Genomic DNA, 22,189 nt, shown 5'->3' on the forward strand with positions numbered 1-22,189 from the left:
ATTCTTATCATTATCACAGGAGCAAAAAAATGACATTTTCCACCCAATGTGGTAATTGTCCTGATTCTTTTTCCAAGAGAAAATACATTTCCTGCTGAATTCAACAGGATGAAAACCCAAATCCTTATTTACAAGACGGCACTTCCAAATGAACCATAACATCTAATATTCCACCCGACTCTTATCAACCATCAGTTCTCTTCCCCAAACAGGATTTGCTTTCAGCGTCTAATCCAATACTAAAAACGGATTTTACATCTTCCTTCTGAACGGCGGTTTTCACTGCCTCCATTCCCGTAGGGAAAACAGAGGCCAGCCCACTTCTCCTCCTCTTCTTTCTACTTTGTACGCTGCGTCTCTTACCTGGACACACCTAAGTCACCTGAGGCTGCGCGGAAACCTCCTTTTCCGAGCCCGCTGCGGCCCGCTCGCGGCCCGCCCCGCCTGTTCCTGACAGCGCATGCGCATTGTGACTCGCCCGGCAACTCTCCTCGGGCTCGGCTTAGCGCTATCATGGCGGCAGCAACCGGAGCCAGCAGGAAGCGATGGACGAGCTAACCGTGGCGACTGCAGAGTGAAGTAGCTGCACGGGGAGGAAAAAACCAAAAAAACTTTCAGGCGTCTTCCTCCCCCCCCCCTCACCCAAAGCGAAACCTCCCGCTTGGTTTCCATCCAGCTCAGGTCGGCATAGTGCCAGTCTGGTGGCGGGGAAGCGAAGAAGGCATCTCTCTCCATGCCTGGATCAGCCGCCGGGCATTAGAAGGCGCGTCTCCTTGCCCTTTGGCCCCGATCGTCCCGGGAACGGAGATCTCGGCTGGGTGAGTGTGAACTTCCCCGCTGGCCCGACTTCGTCCTTGCACCCTGTGACTGCGCGCGCGAGGGGCAAGAAGCAGGGCGAGCGCTTGCTGCTCCTACCGGAGCTGCTGAAAGACGAGGACAGCAGCAGGAGAGAGGCTGGAGGATCGCTCCGGGGAGGGTGCTGCGTCTTCAAATCTACAATATATATACATATATATTTTTAAGAACAGTCTTTTAGGAAACAATTTTCCCCCCTCTCCGGTGCGAGCAAGTTGAACATTTGCAGCGAGGAGGAGCTTACCTGTGTAGTTGCTCCTGCTCTGGTTTTATTGAGTGAGGCGTGTGCTTCCAGGAAAGGGAGCAGAGTTTTATAGTTAGGTAGATGGCAGGCTTTGTAGATATTGTTTAACAAAGTGCCTGCACTTACACTGTTGTCTTTCTGGAATGACCTCCTTTCCACAGACCATTGCCCAGGCCCTGCCACTGAGTGAAGAAGAGGAGGAGTCTCCACTCAAGTCGCTTTGCTGCCGTTCCAGGTGCTTTCAGAACTGGACCTGAAGGTCCAGGCGAAGGTGTCTGCTCTGTATTTTTGGAGGTGAACTAACTATGGCTAGTGAAGAAAGACAGAGCTGTTCCTCTCCGTCAGCAGGGGATAATAAAGGAGGAGGCGGAGGAGGTGGTGGTCCTGGACAAGGAAAAGATGGAAGCTTAGCTGAAAAGCAGTCTTTGAATCCAGGCATCCCTATCCGGGGTATCAGGATGAAATTCGCTGTGCTGACAGGATTGGTGGAAGTTGGGGAAGTATCCAACAGGGATATTGTAGAAACTGTGTTCAATCTGGTGAGTCACTTATTTTTCTTTTTTCTCCTCTCCAAATGAAGAAAAGCATATGATGATGAAATAATGTACATTCTCTCCGTGTTCATATTACTGTGGTTAAACACAAATGTACACAGCTGGCCATTTGTAACGGGGGTGAGTCGAGCAAGCTGCTGCATTTCCCTGGAAGTAAAGCGGACTAACTCATTTAAGGTTGCATTGCTTTTTTCCCCTCATAGTTTTTATTTTTGTTTGAATTTTCTGGGACTTTGTTTCAAATTCTTGTTTCTGCCACTTGTAATTTTATAAATGAAAGCACAAGGTAGATGTTAAAATTTGCACCCTAAAATATGCTTTTGTATCTGTTTGTAATATTGGTCCAATATATCCTATTGTAAGTTTGTAATTGATGGCTCTGCAAATATATAGGTATATCTGTAGCAGGGGTGTCAAACTGGTGGCAGGATGCATCAGGTGGAGGCCACGCCCACCTCAACTCCACAAAAGGAAAAAATGTTACAATACATCATGTGACAGCAAGTTTGACCTGTGATCTATAGGATATATCATTATTTGTACTGCAGACCCTCAACTTTTTGTACTCTCAGCTTTTCTTAACAGTGGAAGTTCTCTTAGAAAAGGCATTAAGCTGATTAATATTAAACACAAATATTAGGTTTTGAAGACAGATGACATTAAATTTGAGTATTACAATTTTGTGGCAGAGAGCAGTAATTATATGATAATCTGGACAATTCATATACATACATACATACATACATACATACATACATACATACATACATACATACATACATATATATATATATATATATATATATATATATATATATATATATTTATTGCATAAACTTTAGAATGTGAGAATAATTATTTCCTCTGGCTCAGTCAGAATTAATGATTGGCCTGACTTTTAAGACCATGTCTCGCATCTGAAATGGTGTTAAAAGCTGAAATAAAATTGTTTGGGCACACAATATGCACCATTTCACATTCCTCATGAGATCTTTGCTTAAAAGTTATAGCCTACATTTTCACAAAGTTCTACTTTGATTTGCTATAACTAGGTTTAGATAAAATCTGAAATGGTTACTTAAATTTGGGCTCCGCAATGTAAATTAGAGAAAGAACATTTCTATAAAACATATAGTAAAAGTATAAAAAGAGAAATTTTTGTTTTGTTTTGTTTTGATATATTTATAGTAATTCTTTACTTTGAAGTATGAGTTAGGGATTATGTATGTATATTCATTTAAGCCCTAAACATTTGCTAGAAGTAAGCTGCAGAAATAGAAGATTTGTCAAGGATAATTGTGGCCTAGCTTTATTATGCCATAAACATAAAAGTGGTGACTTTGACTTAAGTCTTTAGCGTCGGTACGGCATAGCCAATCCCTTCGCTGTAGAGTCGCATGCATCCCGGAGCGGGATCCATGATTCTAGGCTAAGTACTACTTGAGCTCGCCGGGCCCAAGAGTCGACAGAGCCCCTTCTGTTGGAAACGGTGGGCACCTCGAGAAGGCAGGGGTTGTCTTGATAATGAGAGGCTGTATTTTTGCGTCAATTATCCTTGCCCACCTAAAAGTGGTGATTCTAGGCTATATATATTGCATTGTCTCCATTGTCTTTAACTAGTGGATTTTTGACTTAAAAATCCAAAATAATATAACTTTTTTTTCTATAGCAGTAGCAGAAGACCTCACACATAAATTCCTGGGTCCAAAAAGTATTTTACAGTCATACTTTTTATGCTTATGAATATATAAAAGTTTATGAAACTCTCTAGAGCATTGCAGCATTTGTACACAGTATTGCAAATGTGTATCAGCAATTTGTATCAGAGGTTTGGTATATTTTATTTAAGCCTATTTGAAAACAATCATAAGTCATGTTTACAATATGAGTTTTGTTAAAAATGATTCAAATTAAATTATAGAGCCTTGCAGAAACTAAATATAGAATTGCCCCCTCCCTTCCCTACTAGAGTATACCAAAGTGAACCTAACAGTGAATTGGATTTTTGTCAATGTCTGCCTGGCATATTCCTATATGTGACTAGACTGTATAAATTGGATGCAGCTAGAAATATTTTGGAGGAAATGTTATCAAGTGTGATTGGCTTTTCTTTTGTGAAATGGTAGGCATTTTTTTTTGTCATACACAGTGTTTTGGGAGGTGGGTAATATGCAGGATTTGAAGCAAAGGAACAGTTTCATTGCACATATTCTTCCCAATCCCATCTCCATCTGGCATCTTCCATCTAGAGTACTGTGACATTAGTCTGGATGTAAGCTTAGACCTGTTCTCTAGGAATTCAGGTATAGATGTGTTTTATTACTACTGAGAAATAATGTAATGCTAGAGTAGGACTTCACTTTGAGAAGTATATATACCCTTTCCACAAGATAATGCTTTCTTTCCTCATAAGGAAAATATATTCATTTCTATGAGTCACTTCTGTTTATTTTTTAAACAATCATAGTGAAAATTTCTGAAGTATTAATTTTAACTTTTTAAGGTAAATAGTTTGCCAATTGGACAGGGCTCATAAACCCTCCCTTCCTGCCACTGAATATGTTCCCCATCTTGTGCAGTGTGATGTGACTCTTGGTCATGTTCTGATTCAGATACCAGAGGTATAAAAACACTCTTATTAGGGCAGAACACTAGAGAGAGAGGGGGGGGAGGGAGGGAGGGAGGGGGAGAGAGAGAGAGAGAGGGAGGGAGAGGGAGAGAGGGAGAGAACGAACAGTGGGAATAGCTGGAACAATATTTTGAAATTTTCTTAAAAAGAAGGAATTAACCAGCAGGTTCAGCAACATCAAAAGGCCTGGAAAGTAATGGAAGATAACTAAAGTAGATGACTACAGAATTCTGCCATTGGGTAAGAAAAACTCTTTCACAACATCTACCCAAGTCAAGAACGCTCTTGAGGTAGATGTGTCATTGTTAAAGTTTACAGCACAGCCAAGAGACAGTGTTATGAATGTAAATACAGAGGATTTATAACAAGGTGCGAACTCTGGCCATGCTCAGGAACAGGAAGGCCAGATTAGAGTTTGCCAGAAAACACCTTAAAAAGCCTTCCCAATTCTAGAATAGATTCTTTTGACTGACGAAACCAAGATTAACTTGTACCATAATGATGAAAAAAATATGGAGAAGGAAAAGATCCGAGCACACTACATCATCTGTCAAACATGGCAGAGACAGTGTTATGCATGGACATGTATGGCTGCCAGTAGACCTGCATCACTGGTATTTATTGATGACCTGGCTGCTGATAAAAGTAGCAGGATGAATTCTGAAGGGTATAGGACTATACTCTCTGCTCAGATTCAACCAAGTGCTGCAAAATTGGTAAGATGCTTCTCAGTGGTGGGATTCAATTTTTTTACTACCTGTTCTGTGGGCGTGGCTTGGTGGACGTGGGAGGAGAAAGATACTGTAAAATCTCCATTCCCTCCCCACTCCAGGGGAAGGATACTGTAAAATCTCCATTCCCTCCCCACTCCAGGGGAAGATCACTGCAAAATCCCCCTTTCCTCCTGATCAGCTGGAACTTGGGAGGCAGAGAATAGATGGGGACAGAGGCAGTCAGAGGTATTTACTGGTTCTCCGAACTACTCAAAATGTCCGCTACCGGTTCTCCAGAATGGGTCAGAACCTGCTGAATACCACCTCTGATGCCACTTCATATTGTAGATGGATAATGACCTAAAACATACAACAAAACCAACCAAGAGTTCCTCAAGGCACAGAAATGGGATATTCTTCACTGGCCAAGTCAGTCACCTGATCTCAACCCAATGGAGCATGTTGTTACTTATTAAAGACAAGACTGAAAGCAGAAAGACCCACAAACAAGCAACAGTTGAAGGCAGCTGCAGTAAAAGCAGGCAAAGCATCTCAAATGAGGAAATTCAGTATTGGGGCTAGTTCACGAGTTCTAGTCTTCAGGCAATCAATGAGTGCATTCATCCAAGTATTAAAAACAATGTTTATATTTACAGGTTCCACCACAAAACCGCGATGCCCTTATCCGCGCCGACATAAGTGCGGAGGCAAATCCGCGGCGTCCGAAGCGCTAATAAAAAAACGACCCTACCGCCGCGACAACAGCGCGGTGACAGAAGGGCGTTCTACATGCTTCGTTCTTTGCCTCCAAAGGTAGCCCTCCTCCTCCAGCTGACAGCGGCAGCGGGCACGGGGCAAAGCGGGCTGCCCAGCAGCAGCAGCCCGCGGGAAGGGTCCAGCACAGCCGCGGGGGGCATCAGGAAGCGGAGGAGGACGCAGCAGCGGCGGCGGCTGAGGCTCTCCCGGGCCAGCGAAGCGGGCTTGCCCGGCGGAGGCAGGCTGCCCTCTTCTTCCTCAACAACATCTCCTTGGACGGGCGGTCTCCGCCGCTGGCGCCTCCCCCGGAGGAAGAGGCAGGGCGGGCGGCGGCTGAGGCTCTCCCGGGGCCGGCGAAGCGGGCTTGCCCGGTGGCGGCGGCCGCCCATCCAAGGAGATGTTGTTGAGGAAGAAGAGGGCGGCCTGCCTCTGCCGGGCAAGCCCGCTTCGCCGGCCCCGGGAGAGCCTCAGCCGCTGCCGCTGCTGCGTCCTCCTCCGCCGCCAGCGTCGGCGGCCCTGCTCGGGCCCCCCGCGGGCTTCCTGCTGCCCTCCGCGGCTGAGCTGGACCCTTCCCGCGGGCTGCTGCTGCTGGGCAGCCCGCTTTGCCCCGTGCCTGCTGCCGCTGTCAGCTGGAGGAGGAGGGCTACCTTTGGAGGCAAAGAACGAAGCATGTAGAACGCCCTTCTGTCACCGCGCTGTTGTCCCCGCGGTGATGACGCGCGATGATGACGTCGCGACTTTAGTGACGCGATTTAATCTCCGCTATTTTGCGTAGCGCGGTTTTGTCGTGCCACGATATTTACAATTCTGTTTGGCCAACATTTATGAGCCATCAAAAACGGTGTTGAGTGTATTAAAATAACTGTAACCTGCTCAATGGTTAATGCCGTACTTTTGTCAAACCCCTTTAATTAAAGTTGAGAGTCTTCACTCACATCTTGAGTGTTTCATTTCAGATTCAATGTGGTGGTAGCGCAAATGCCAAAAAATGTATCTTTGTCCCAATACACACAAACCTGACTATGTGTATATATGTTTGTATCTACCAGTAGCCAATACAAAGCTAAAGCTAATAATTTGGTCAAATATTTGGACCCTTCAGAGATAATTTTATGTGGCTAGTAAATTATGTAACACCACAAACTAATAGAATAAACTAAGAGTTAAGAGATAGGAATGTTAAGAGGTGCCCAAGCAGACATCAGATTCACTAAATATATATATCCACAGAAAACAGTTTTCCAATAAGGAAGTTTAAGTTTCCTGTTGTAGAGCTGACTGAGCTTAATGAGAAGTGTAAACATCTCTTACCCAACTATGCTAACCTCCACTGTTACAGCCTATTTTGGTATATGATTTAGTGCTTGGTACTTTCCCAAAGAGAGTCTCTGACTCTTTTCTACCAAATTCATTGGCCACCTGCACTGAATCATACCTATCATTCATAGATGACTATTGAGTGGTTGCCTCTTGAATTGCAAGCTGGGAGACCTGTAAAGTTTTACTCTTCAACCTCAGAGAACTCCATAACAGGTTGTGCATGAAGATACCAATTTTCTATATAATTTTCTTGTAACCTATCAAATTAATTTGAAATGTGTAATTAGTTCTGTTGTTTTATGAGGCTTCCCAAACTTTTTCATTTGTTACCCCAAAACACTTATCAGAAAGGCTTACTGAATTTCAAGGATCAGTTGTAGGTCTCTTCCTTCAGCATTGTCATAACTTCAAATAGTTGCTAAATGAATGGTCATAACTCGAATACTTGAATTAAAAAACAATATCATTGAATAAACTTTATGACATTTCATTTAAACAATTACTATTGGTAATTTCATTGGTTTTCATCTTAATAGGGATATTTTGGGAGATTTTTAATGTATTTTAGTACATATGACAATCTTCAAGTAAATATAAATGTCTCTGTTGTGATTAGTAATGAGATTATTGTTAAGGTGTCCCTAATAATAAAGAAAAATCACTTTTATCCAATTTTGGGTAATTTACCCAGGATCAGGAAGTATTGTTTTAGAGCAAAATAAATTAAAAATGAGCCATTTGTGACAAAACACTACTGTCTTATAATATTTTTAGAATATTGCATTTTTCCCCATGTATTTCTTTTAAATAGCTTTCTAGTATGATTGGCGAGTTCTACCAAGTAGCCTCTTTTGTATTGAATATTTGTATTTTTATATTTAACTTTTACCTTTTATTATTTATTTATTATTATTTATTTTTTGCTTTTTAAAATAAAGTTTGATTTTCTTTATCTGTGATATTGGTTTGTTTCCCAAGAAAGTTTTGGTTTTCCTCACTCCATACCTCAAGACTAGATGACCAGGAGGTTTGTATTTTTTAAAATTAATTTCCTTTTTTGAAATTGTATATTTTAATCCTCAGAAAACAGCATACAGAGACCCTGTATCTCACACGCATAAGAGTCAGAGGATTGTAAACAGGTAGAACAGTTCTTGAAAAATAGGTAGTAGCATTAAAAATAATCTGTGTGCTATCCCAAACAGAATTTTGATTTTTTTCTCTAGATCAGGGGTGTCAAACTGGAGATCTGTGGGCCCTATGCGTCATGTGCAGGCCATACCCACCCCAGCTCTGTGAATGGGAAAAACATCACAAAATGTCATGTGATGGCAATGTAATGGCACGAGTTTGACACCCATGCTCTACACCATCCTGCTTACCAGTGATGGGTTCTGAATCCCGTTCCAACTGGTACGGTGCAACGGGGCCGGGTGTCCACCACATGCATGTGCGCAGCACGCAGCGCAAGCAAGCATACTTACCGTCCGCGACATTCCAGCTGCTTGATTGAGTGTCGCACAGGTGGCATACGATCCGTGCGCATGTGCGAGAGCTCTGATCAGCTCAAATACAGGTACGGAGGGAGGGCGGGTGGGCCCTCCGGAGCACCGTACCGGCACGGTACCTGGTGCTCCCAGCAGGTATCGGTATGCCTGTACCAGGGCGTACCGGTTGTATCCTACCACTGCTACTTACATACAACAAGTTTTAGTGTACTGTTTTCTATAGTCTGAATAGGCTGTTTATTCTTCCGTTACTTTTTATCGGTCATAGTACTAAATAATATTGTAACAAAATATATTTAGTTTTTAAAGTTATCTGTAAGTTTCAAATAATTATTGTCATTTGTTTCAAAATTGCTTATACTGAGTTCAAGTCAAATTGAGAAACAAAAGTATAGATATATTATGTGCATTCAGTTTGGTTTAACTCTGCAATCATACAGACTTCCTCCATGACAATCCATCTCTAATCTGGTCCTTCAGGTTTTCCAATGAAACCTGAATTGCCACTGTAACTGATTCCATCCACTTTGCTGCTTTTCCTGGCATTCACATTGTTTCCAGAGAACCAAGTTTTTGCATAATTTGTCAAAATAGGATTATTTGAACCTGATCATTTGTGGCTCAATTGAAAACTTTAGGTTGATTGTTCAGTGATCCTTATGTTTTCTTGGCTATACGTGGTTTTTCTCAGAAATCTTCTCCAACATCAAAGCTGTACTTTTCTGATTTCACTTTTAATATAATAAAGCAATACAAAGTATTAGAATTACAGTCTTGATAACAACTAATATAAAGATATATTACCTTTAACAAGGGGCATTTCTCCTATCCCTGAGAAGAGTCTTGCCACTGTCGGGAGGAGTTCTGCAGATCTCATTTCAGAGGACTATTTGTCTATTGGTGAATGTAGTAAACAAAAACGTAGAACAATCTTAAATACAAGTAGTCTTCAACTTATGATCACAATTGGGACTGAAACTCCCATCACTAAACAGTGTGGTTGTTAAATGAGTCAGGACCAATTTTATGATCTTTTTTGGTGCGGTCATTAAGTGACTCATGATAATTAAGCAGATAAAGCTTTCTCCATTGCCTTGCTTGTCAAAAGGCCCTGGGAAGATTATAAATGTTGATCACATGACTCAGACCTGCAACTTTCAAAAATACAGGTTGCCAAGCAAGTTTTGATGACATGATTGCAAGAACCGGTTGTAAGTCACTTTTTTCAGTGCCATCATAAATTGAACAGCCATTAAATAAACCAACTATCTGTATTAGAGTAATTCTTGGAACTTTATTTGTTTAATTTATAGCTTATATTAAATGCATCACAGTGTTTCCAACTTTTGTCTACTTCTCGCTTTCTTGGTTTAAGAAGATGGGGCATTGTTTTCATTTACTAAAGTTCTAAAATTTACTTTCTCATTATTCTTCTGAACTCTTCACTAGGTAAAAAAACCCTCATATTATAGGGTGAGTTGCTATAATATATGCAATATATACCATATTTTTCGGAGTATAAGACGTACCTTTTTCCCTCAAAAAAGAGGCTGAAAATCTGGGTCCGTCTTATAGACTGAATACAGCCTTCGTTTGCCTCCTGAAACCCCACCCCGTCACCAAAATGGCTGTGCATAGCTTGTAGGAGGCTTTCAGAGAGTTCCTGGGGGCTGGGGAGGGCAGAAATGAGCAAAACGTGGGCTGTTTTTTGCTCAATTTTGCCCCCCCCCAGCCCCCAGGAGCACTCTATGAGCTTCCTAATGCCCTTTTTTTTTTGACAAAAAAGAGACCAGTTTTTGCAAAAAAACAGGCCTTTTTTGCTCATTTTTGGGGGCCCCATCCCCCCCCGGAACAATCTACAAGCCTCCTAAGGGCTATTCATGTCCTTTTTCTTTGGAAAAAAGGGCCCGTTTTCATGAAAAACGGGCCATTTTGGGGAGGTTTGCAAAGTGTAAAAACTTTTTTTTAAAAAATTGCCTCTTCAAAACCTTGGTGCATCTTAGACTCAGAAAAATACGGTAATTCAATATATATTGAATTGCTGACATAATTTTGATTATGGTATTAGAGAAGTATAAGCCATATTGCTGTACCATCTTTTTTACATTTCTACCCACTTTCAGATAGTATATACAGTATACTTGATCAGACAAATATATTGTCTGATTATTAGGCCAATTTCTATCTTTATAGTTTAGTAAGAAAGGAACTCTAAACTATTATCTATTGCTCTCTGCAAAGTAATACAATGCTAATTTTTGTTTTCATAGTGAAATTTAAAATTTTCTTGAAATGTTCTAATGTTAGAATTAGCCAAACATTAATTATACAATAGCAAAGTTGGAAGGGGGCCTTGGAGGTCTTCTAGTCCAACCCCCTGCCTAGGCAGGAAACCCTATACCGTTTCAGACAAATGGCTATCTAACATCTTCTTAAAGACTTCTTAAAGAGTGTTGGGGCATTCACAACTTATGGAGGCAAGCTGTTCCACTGATTAAGTGTTCTATCTGTCAGGAGATTTCTCCTCAGTTCTAAGTTGCTTCTCTCCTTGATTAGTTTCCACCCATTGCTTCTTGTTCTACCCTCAGGTGCCTTGGAGAATAGTTTGACTCCCTCTTCTTTGTGGTAACCCCTGAGATATTGGAACACTGCTATCATGTCTCCCCTAGTCCTTCTTTCTATTAAACTAGACAGTTACTGCAACCGTTCTTCATATATTTTAGCCTCCAGTCCCCTAATCATCTTTGTTGCTCTTCTCTGCACTCTTTCTAGAGTCCCCACATCTTTTCTACATCATGGCGACCAAAACTGAATGCAGTAATTATATCAGTATGCCAAATTATTTTAATTTGTCAGTAATCATTTGTATAACTATTGAAGACAGCTTTAGGCTATATTTAATGCCTTCCAGATGTGATGAAATTGTACATTCCCAAATTCACAGGTTATAATATTATCACCAGACCTTGAAGAAGCAGGACCAAAACAGTATTGTTACTTTTGAACTTTGATGTTGGAGAACTCCTGAGAACACCATTGACAGTCAAGGAAGCAAATAAAAACAGTTTTCACTTGAGATGTAAATGATCATGGATACTTTTGAACTAAAATACATGCTGCATCCAGTGGTGGGTTTCAAATTTTTTAAAAACCTTTTCTGTAGGTGTGGCCTGCTTTGTGGGAGTGGCTTGCTGGCCATGTGACCGGGTGGGAGTGGCTTGCCAGCCATGTGACTGAGTGGGAGTGGCCAACTTGTAAAATGTGAAACTCACTTAACAACGCTCTTGCTTAGCAACCAAAATGTTGGCTCAGAAACTCTGGCATTTGAAGCAGGCAAGTCTTAAAGCTGTCAAGTTACAAGACCCTTGCACCCCTAACCCTTTAGAAAAAACTCCAGGGGTGTTCAAACTTGACAGCTTTAAGACTTGTGGACTTCAAGTCCCAGAATTCCTCCTCCAGTCATGTTGGCTCAGAAACTCTGGCATTGAAGTATGCAAGTCTTAAAGCTCTCAAGTTACAAGACCCTTGCACCCCTAATGCTTTAGAAAAAAACCCCAGGGGTGTTCAAACTTAACAGCTTTAAGACTTGTGGACTTCAGCTCCCAGAATTCCTCCTCTCGCTCTTCATCTGGATGATGGTTCTAAACGGCACTGTAGATTTGTGGAACCTCTTCTATAGAAGAGGTTAGAACTGGTAGGAACCCACCCCTGGCTGCATCTTATCTACTTAACTTCACTCTTCTTTTATCATTTTTTTCTGGTGCTGAAGCATGTTATGATTTCCTGTATTCCAACAAAATCTTTAAAATGTTTTAAGAAATGTTTTTTCATCTGCAGTTTTCAATACAAGCACAGTATAGTGGAAAGTTGTGATTTGTCCCCACTGATTTTTTTCAAAATGTCGTTCCTCAGCTTTTCTTTATAAATGAAGAATAGAATAGAATTCTTTCATTGGCCAAGTGTGATTGGACACACAAGGAATTTGTTTTTGGTGCATATGCTCTCAGTGTACATAAGAGAATAAAATACATTCATCAAAAATAAAAAGATGCAAGATAGTCAAGATTACTAATAAGCTATCAAATCGTACTAGGAAACAAATAAAAACAATATAAATTGAAAGATACAAGCAACATGGTTATAGTCATAAGTGTGGAGAGATAGATACTAGGAAGGAAGAGAATAATAATAATAATATAGTCTTAGTAAATTATTGACAGTGTTGTGGGAATTAGTTGTTAAGCAGAGTGATAGCATTTGGGGGAAAACTGTCCTTGTGTCTAGTTGTTCTGGTGTGCAGTACCCTATGGTGTCGTTTTGAAGGTAGAAGTTGAAACAATTTATGTCCAGGATGTGAGGGGTCTACAGATATTTTCACATATTTGACTCGTGCAGTATATAGGTCCTCAATGGAAGGCAGATTGGTAGCAATTGTTTTTTCTGCAGTTCTAATTATCCGTTGAAGTCTGTCTGTCTTGTTTGGTTGCAGAGCCAAACCAGACAGTTATGGAAGTGCAGATGACAGACTCAATAATTCCTCTCTAGAACAGAATCAGCAGCTCTTTGGGCAGTTTGAACTTTCTTAGTTGACGCAGAAATAACATTCTTTGTTGTGCTTTTTTGATGACGTTTTTGATGTTAGGTGTCCATTTTAAGTATTAAGATATGATAGAACCTAGAAACTTGAAGATCTCTACTGTTGATACTCTGTTGTCTAGTATTTTAAGAGGTGGTAGTATAGGAGGTTTTCTTCTAAAAACCACATCCATTTCTTCGGTTTTGAGTGTATTTAGTTCAAGATTGTTCTGGCTGTACTACAAGGCTAGTTGTTCAACCTCCTGTCTGTATGCGCAGATTCAGCAGCTGTATTCAAGACTGATTTTTATTTCTTGATGATTTGGCAAAATATTACAGTGATTATTTTTCTTGCTCAGAATTTCAGGACCAGCTGGTAAACTTTAAATTGAATTGAATTGAGTTGAATTGAATTTATTATATTTCTATGCCGCCCTTTTCCCCGAGGGGACTCAGGGCAGCTCACAACCCAAGTCAAGGGGGGGGGGGTTTACAAATAAGGAATAAAAAGACAAACAAAACAATACCAAAATTTAAAACACACAACAACCATACCATTTGAGAGCTCATTAGCCCCAGGCCTGTCGGAACAGCCAGGTTTTAACGGCTTTTCGGAAGGCCTGGAGGGTGGTGAGGGTTCGAATCTCCACGGGGAGCTCGTTCCAAAGGGCCGGAGAAATTCACCTAGATATAGATTTCTTATTGGCTGATACATAGAGAAATTAACAGGCAAAACTAAAGGGAGATGGCTTTTGTTTACAATTGTTCCTTGGCAACTCGTATTTAAGGCATGTTGTCTCTGATTCGGAAAGCTGTATACAACCATTAAGACTAAGATGCTATAGTACTAGCCATTGTCAACAATTTCATTGTTGGGAAAGAATATTCTCAACGAAATCAGGCAAAGGTTCAAAAAACATGCCATTTAGATTGTTTCCCCACTGCTAGTCAAAAAGCAGTTTTAAAGAGTTTATACAAATTGAGAAGCCATGTTGATAAAGCAGTAGAACTTAATTGAGAAAAGGACATTAAATAAGGAAAATACAGTTTAAAAAGCCATACGAACAGCTCAAGGAACCTGGTAATGTAAAAGCTAAGAAAAATTAAAAGCTGATATTAAAAAAAGCTAGGACTAAAATTGTGTGATAAATGTTTAATCCAAGCTGCAAAAGGACACAGAATCCAACAAAGATTTCCATTTTGCGGGGTTTATCAACCATATTAAGCTACCTATATATTATTTTTAAGTTTCAGTTTCATTTTTAAATTATAGTATGTTCCAACTGTGCCACTTTCACTTTCATATTGGTTTTAGCTAGGAATAGGGAGACGGCTTTATGAACGTGTCTCAACTTGTCACTTGGCTTGTGGAACACTTCTTTGTTAGAGTTTGGTTTGGCATCCTTTAATCTGAATGTTGATGTATTTTTTAATTTTTTTCTTTTTTATCTCTTTCATCCCACCTAGGATTCTTAAAGGTTCATTCAAAATATGAAGACAATAGAATGTAGTATAAGCTTATATAGATATACATAAGTCATATGTTATTTTTAATCTAGACGTGTCTACCACAAAATGGAATAATAGAATTTGCTTGCTTTCCATATTTCAAACTGGAATGGGATAATTTGCCACTACCAATTTGCCATGGCCAACTCATTGCTGCCAACTCATTGCTTCAACTTGCTGAAGCCAGCTTGCCACTGTCAACTTGCTGAAGCCAGCTTGCCACTGTCAACTTGCTGCGTGACAATTCAACAATTTTATTTAATTATTTAAAATAATTAAAAATTATTTTAATTTTTATCATTCACATTTCATTTTGTCCCTCCTTTTGCATTCTTCCTTGAATGATCCTATTGCACCATTTATTTGATATTATATAACTTCTGTCCCGCAGTGAGTTGTCCCATGACAAGTTGGCTGTGGTGACTTGTCCCACTGTGGCGAGTTGGTTGTGGTGAGTTGTCTTAAACCCATTTGAAACACAGATATGGCTCTCAGAAACTTAACTGTGATCCAGAGGAACTTGGATGGTAAAAGTGATGAAGCTGTCATGTTATCTTTCTAAATATGTTTTGTTAAACTCTGCCATGAAACAAAATATTTTGCTTGGAGAAATTTTATCCTTTTAAAGGTTGCTTTTGATTTTTGATATGTTGCAAAAACTACAGGCAGTAGCAGGCAGGCCAGCTAGAGCATCCTACCTATAAGTGTTGAGTCCCACATGCTTAATAATTTTAGCAGACTGAGAGTAGCTATTTTGTAGGCATTTCATGGCATGACAGTTTACTTTTTGTGGATGTCCTGCAGCTGTGGTATTTGAGTTTTGAGTACATTATGATCCTGAGGTTACATTGTTTCCCTAATGAAAGCATATTCTAATTAAAGTATGATCCCAACATTAACAAAATTAGCCTCAATATATATTCTCTGTGTTGAATGAAGTATGCTTTATTGTTGAATGATTAGGACTTGTGAATTAACATGATTATAAATTAATATCACTATTCAATTCAATTAATATATTTAGTTTGAATTTGCAACTGATTGTTTTGCCTTTTTCATTAAACAGATATACAATATAGGATTTTATTCTTACTGTAAGACTATTTGAGTGAAGTCACACTCAGAACGGAACAAAGTAGAGACTACTGATGTCAAATGAGGTTCTTTGACAAAGTCAGAATGCTTGACATTATAATTGGGAGAGGTTATTAATTGGTTTTTTAAAATTCTTTTTGGTGTTTCCTGATTTGTAACAATGAATAACCAAGGTCCTCAAAATTAATTAGGTTATCTAGTAATCCTACATCTGGTATCAATTAGCCATTTTCAGAATACTTTTTTTTCATGTTCTTTGTGATTTTCCAACCTGTTTCTTGTTCCTCTGTTGCAATTGTATACGGTAGAACATGACATCTTGTCAATAAGTGCTACAGTTTGTTATAATGAAGTAGCTTGTAGTTATCGAAGACCTACTCAAGCAGTATAATTGTTTACAACTCTTTCTGCTTAAACTGCTGCTATAGAAATCAGATGTTTGTACAAAGAATGACTTTAAAAATAACAGCTTTTCACCTTGCATAGAGTAAAATAATGGACCAATGCTTAAATGATTAAGATCTATTTAGTTTCAAAATAGTTTATTGTATGTTAGTGTTCACATGGTACATGGTTGTGTGAAACATAAATAGTTAAGGATAGATAGTAATGTTCTTTATTTAGAACAAGGCAGCCAGTATACTCCCCACAAGCAGACTGCATCTCCATTTCCTAAATATCATTAAAGAAATACCAGTGTTGTGTTATTTGTGCATTCCTTACATTTCTGCTGCTCTATTTTCTTTTTATAATTAAAGCTGTTCAGAACATGTTTACAAATAGCAGATTTTTCATTAAAAGCCCAAATCCTGGACAAATGGGTAGCTTATGATTGTAACCATTAAATTAAGAATTCTTGCATGGCAACAGACAAGTATTTTTCACTACAACCAAACCCATCAGAGAACATAAATGCAGGAAATCTTTGAGATATCAACTGTTGATTATGTTACATTTCAGATCACTGTTAATTGCACTGAAAGCTCTTGGCTCCTTAAGTTAATAGAAGAAAAATGTGTAACATAGGGCCCTGTGAGAACTAGCTACCTGGTTAGGTGACATTAATTGGAATTAATGCAGAGTTGGTATTGTGCCAGTTTGGCCTGGTTCGCCCGAACGGGTAGCGGAAATCGCAGGTGGCCCCGCCCGCCTGCCCCGACTCTATTGCATCTCATTTAGGCACTTTTTTTTAGTCAAAGTGCATGCGCAGAAGGCTGAGTGCACGCGTGCTCACATTTGCAAACCAGAAGGTAAGGTAAGTGAATAACAACCCTAAATTAATGGTTAACTTTGATACCAGCTGATTAATATTTCTTGCTGGTTCACATCTGTATAAAAAATAAAGAAACACTTAGGGGAAAAAGCACAATTTACTACCAAGCAAAATATATTTAATAAATCAAAGCAAAAGAAATATTATGGATAGAAAAATTTGATATATGTGTATGTATAGGTTTATAATTCAATTTTGTACATGTTCAAACAAAAGTGCTGCTATTTTTAATAAAGCTTAATAACAAAATGTACTTAAAATATATTTCTCTATATAAAGTTAATAGTCCTTATTGAAAAGCAAACATGTGTAGGGTTGCTACCTAGAAGCATAAACCCTATGAAACATACAAGTTTGAATTATTATATTTTAAAAGAGGTATATGTATTTTATAAGGAAAGAATATTCGCATAAATATGTTCTAAAATCATGAAATTGTGGTTGACATTTTATGCAGTACTGATCTTTGTAAATTTTTTAAAATGTTGAACAATTTTTCTTATCTGAATATAAGAATCTTGCCAATTTTCTTTGTAGTACATTATTTCTATTGTCCATTAGGTGGCACTCATGCCTTTTTCTTTAATGAAGCAAACAAAAGTTCTGTGGATGTCCAGAATAACATTAAGCAGCGTATATAAATGCAAGCAAATGGGGACAACTTTAATCAATCAGCTTGATTCTGGTATTGTATTTCATTAGTGGTAAAAGATTCTCAAAGTGGGAACACAGAGAATGTAAACGTGCAACTGTCATTAATGATTAAGTGTGGAAAATGAGAAGGGAGAAGTATGTTTCGTGGGAGAGAGAGAGAGAAAAGAGGACTCAGTGACTAGGAAACGAGGTTCTTCAAAACAGGTACAAATTTGGCTGAAGCTGCTATTGAGGAACCTCTTATCTATTGTCACTCAGGAATAGTAATCATTACAAATAATTGATAGTCACTGAATGGCCCAAAGGTAATTTAGAATTTGCATTTCCTCTTAGTAAAACCCAGTACCTTTTTTTCAAGATACAAGAGAAACTGTGATATAATGGTCACTGGTACATTCTCAGTTCCTTCACGATCTTGAAATATTGTCTTGACAGCTTGCTGGATGGGCATTTTTGGTATTTGATTCCACTGACTCCTTTCGTAATTGAGCTTTGTATCAAAACAGATTTCAACAATTTCTATTATTTCTCCTAGCCTTAGTCAGGCAAGGAAATTGATTTAATGCAGCTCTTTACTAGCTGCTAGGGATCTTGGTTCACGGTTCCTCTAGGCTAGGGGTGTCAAACTTGCGGCCCATGGGCCAGATGCATCTTGCACTGGTCGCACCCACCCCCATTTTAGTGAAAGGGGAAAAGTTGTGATAAGTCATTTAATGACAACCTGTCATCTCGAGTTTGACACCCGTGCTCTAGACCCTAATACAGACTTACTTTTCGCAGGGAAGTATGTTCTGCTTTGAGAGGTGTTGAGTTTTACTCTAAGGTGGCCCACTTCAAACCCTGTCATAATCTCTCATCTGCATGATAAATGAGTCATCTTTACATTCACCAGTGTTCAGGCACTAAAGTTAGGACATGCTTCTGGCACATCTAACTTCTGCTGTATGTTCAGTATAAGGAGCATAACTGTATATTAGGCCTGTCTCTTCAGCCCATAACACATAGTTAGATTGGAAGGGGTTAGTGGGGTGTGAAGCTGTTCCTAAGCTTTGTTGAAGGGGAGTGGTATCAGGCTTTTACAAGTGGCAGGAGATTCTAAGAGCAGGAAACATGGAGAATATCAACATAGTTTTACAGGTAGTCCTTGCTTAATGACTATTCAGGGATGGTTCAAAGTTGTGGTGGTAATGAATGAACGATAGTTACAACTGATCCTTGAAATTACAGCTATTGTAGTACCTCTGCAATTACATGATGAAAATTCAGGCATTTCAACTCTATATTTATGCCCCACAACTTGCAATTCAACTATCTCTAACCCTGCCCTTTTGGCCACCCTGCATTCTGGCATCCACACAAGTCCCTATCAACCATTGTTGTTTTCCTCCTGCTGTTGACGAGGCACACACTGCCAAAGCAGTTGCTGGCCTTCGCAGGGCTACATGAAGCCTCTCTACAACTTCATGAGGCCTGGCACAGTGTCATGAAAGCCTCTCCAGGCTATGAGGAGATCTTGCGTAAGAGCGGAGAACTTGCTTGGCCAAGTGTGCCTCATCAGCAACAAGAGGAAGAACACAAGGGTGGTCAGAGGGAAACAGAGAGGGCCTTTCACATTATATGTTCTTTCTTAGCCAGTCTTCAGTGATACCAATAAAGTTTATCCTTGAATCTATCAAGGTCTTCTTCTTGATCTTAGCATTCAGCCATATCACCCTGTGGCTTCTCAAGGTCCAACAAAAGAGAATGGAGGCCAAAAGCAGGTATCTAAAGCAGATTGAATCCCCTTGTTTATAACTAGTATTTTCATCATAACTCTTTCAGCCAAACCACAATGGAAATATGTTGTTTAGCATCCACATCACTTCAGTTTAATAATCTGAGAAGCTGAGTTAGGGAAAACTTGTAGTCAAAATGTGGATTACTTTAAAAAGCCATTAAAAAAACATTTCCCTCATTAATTCCATGTAGACAATGGCTGAATACCAGTAATGATTTTCTATCCTATATTTTCTGATAGTAGATTTGAAAAAATTAATAGTATCTGATTTATTTACCATAGCCACTTATTTTAGTCAAGTATTTAACAAATTAGCTGTTTTTAAAATTAGTATTACTTGCATTAATCTTAAAATATAGACTTTAATGCAGATTTCTGTGTAAGTTTGATAAAATGCACTTGATAATGTTTAGAAACATTTTGAAGACAAATATAGATAATTACTATAGGTAAACAATGGCAATTATTTAGTTTTAGTGTTTTCTTTAGTCTTGAAAATTTGCACAAATGTTTTGTTATATTCTTTTTTTGTGCCTCATTATGCTTATAAATAAATGTTCAAAACATATTCTCAATAACTCTCTAAAATGATACTTGTTTTAAGAAATAATTATTGTATATCATACTCAGATAGTAAAGAAAATAACATGAACAATGTGGTACATGTTGGCTGTGATTTTCGTATTACATACGGTAAGATTTAAATTCTGAGTAACATAAGTTGAACTGATTTTTAAGTAGATGGCATACAGTGATGGATTTCTGATTTTGAAAATCTGTCACAACCATAAATCAGCAGCTTGCTAAGATTGCAGTAGCAAGCTATTAAAGAACATGGTAGTATTTACTATAGGCAGATGCAAATTTTAAAAGAGTTTCTTTAGCATAGTTTAAGTGATTTATTGGCTTTCAATGCTTATGTATGAATCTATGATGTAATGGATTTTGAAAATCTATTTTCTGTAAGAAGATGCCTGCTTTCTATATGACTGTAGGTTACACATTTTACCTTTATATATTAATGTCTATTACAATAAAATTACATTTTGATTATTTGTATGATTAGGTTTTACCTATAGGGCAGTTCAAAGTGACAATCTGATTGTAAAGATCACGTTTTAAAAATGTGAACTTGTTACAGTAAAAATCAGAATAATATAAGTATATTTTTTTATAATTTCAGTTGAATGCTTATATGTAAAATTGAGCATTGTAATAACCGTTTTTATTTTACAGGAAAATTAGAAATAGTCTATAAAATTATTCTTAAATCTGTAAGCTCTGAATATCATATTGCTTAATGAGTGGACAAATATGAATTAAATATAGTTATTTTTATCGCTTTGAAAATTCCTTGAAAAATTGAGACCAATTTGATCTAGTGATTAAGACACCAGGCTAGAAACTGAGAGACATTAAGTCCTAGTCTGAGCATAGACATGAAAGACAGCTGGGTCAGTTTGGACCAGTCACTCTCTCTTAGCCCCTGCTTACCTCACAGGATTGTTGTTGTGGGGAAATAGGAGGAGGGAGGAGGATTAGGTACGTGTGGTATCTTGAGTTATTTATAAAATCAATAAAAGTAGGATACAAATCTAGGTTAATCAATATATTTTTAGAAATTTATTGCTGGAAACAATTCTATCTGGAAAAATTCTGTCAAATTTGTATATTGTCTGTTCTTTTTATATTTTGAACAATGTAATAGTTTGGTTAATGAAAAATCTAAATCAATAATGAAATAAAATTTGTGATGGTAATTCCCTAGTTTTACTTCCAGATTTTAGCAGAACTCTCATGATGAAACAGATTTTTTCTGGCAGCCTTCCCAGGCAGATTACACTGGAAACATGATGAGATTAGCTAATTAATTCCATTTTATTGTAAGAGTACATTAATATACTCTTGCCGGTCTGAAGGTATAAATCTCCTTTGTTCATTTTTAACCACCTGATCAATTAGGATGGGTCCTTCCTAAGTTTCATCTTCTAACATTAAGATCTCTTCTCTTGTCTCAGCATTTTCTAGACAGCATCTTTTCTTCCCCTGATCCCTCAAAATCAATCTCCTATACCATTACATTTCTCTTCTACTATCGGGGTAGGTGGTGGAAAATACACATTGACATGTTACAATAAGATAGACTTCATGTGAAGTGTTAATACCACTTTAAAATGCCTTGGTAAGGCCACACTTGGAATACTGCATCTAGTTTTGGTTGCCACAGTGTAAAAAAATGTTGAGACTAGAAAGAGTGCAGAGAAGAGCAACAAAGATGATTAGGACACTGGAAGCTAAAACCTATGAAGAACGATTGCTGGAATTGGGTATGTCTAGTTTAATGAAAAGAAGGACTAGGGATGACATGATAGTAGTGTTCCAATATCTCAGGGGGAAGAGGGAGTCAAGATATTCTCCAAAGCATCTGAGGGCAGGACAAGAAACAATGGATGGAAACTAATCAAGGAGAGAATCAACATAGAACTAAGAAGAAATTTCCTGTCAGTTAGAACAATTAATCTGTGGAACAACTTGGCTCCAGAAGTTGTGAATGCTCCAACACTGGAAGTTTTAAAGAAGAGATATGGTATAGGGTTTCCTGCCTAAGCAGGGGGTTGGACTAGAAGACCTCCAAGGTCCCATCCAATTCTGTAATTCTATTCTATTCATTTTAGAAAAAAAAATTTGTGGACTGGAGTCCATTTTGATGTATTATTGTTTTGATAT

At 38.6% G+C, this 22,189-nt stretch overlaps 1 protein-coding gene across 1 annotated transcript in view; it reads left to right on the plus strand.

The window, feature by feature from the left end:
* The first annotated feature begins 476 nt into the window (after positions 1-476).
* LRBA (LPS responsive beige-like anchor protein) overlaps positions 477-22,189 on the plus strand; it is a 380,505-nt gene continuing 358,792 nt past the window's right edge. Inside the window, exons 1-2 of the mRNA XM_087724319.1 lie at positions 477-818; positions 1,261-1,638. Coding sequence (XP_087580445.1) covers positions 1,405-1,638 — 234 coding nt within the window. The 5' untranslated portion in view covers positions 477-818; positions 1,261-1,404. The remainder of the gene's footprint in view (positions 819-1,260; positions 1,639-22,189) is intronic.

The sequence above is a fragment of the Thamnophis sirtalis genome, unplaced genomic scaffold (genome assembly GCF_051295495.1).
Source record: "Thamnophis sirtalis isolate CommonGarterSnake01/CBP01778 unplaced genomic scaffold, rThaSir2_p1.2 scaffold_10, whole genome shotgun sequence".
NCBI classification, from domain to species: domain Eukaryota; kingdom Metazoa; phylum Chordata; class Lepidosauria; order Squamata; family Natricidae; genus Thamnophis; species Thamnophis sirtalis.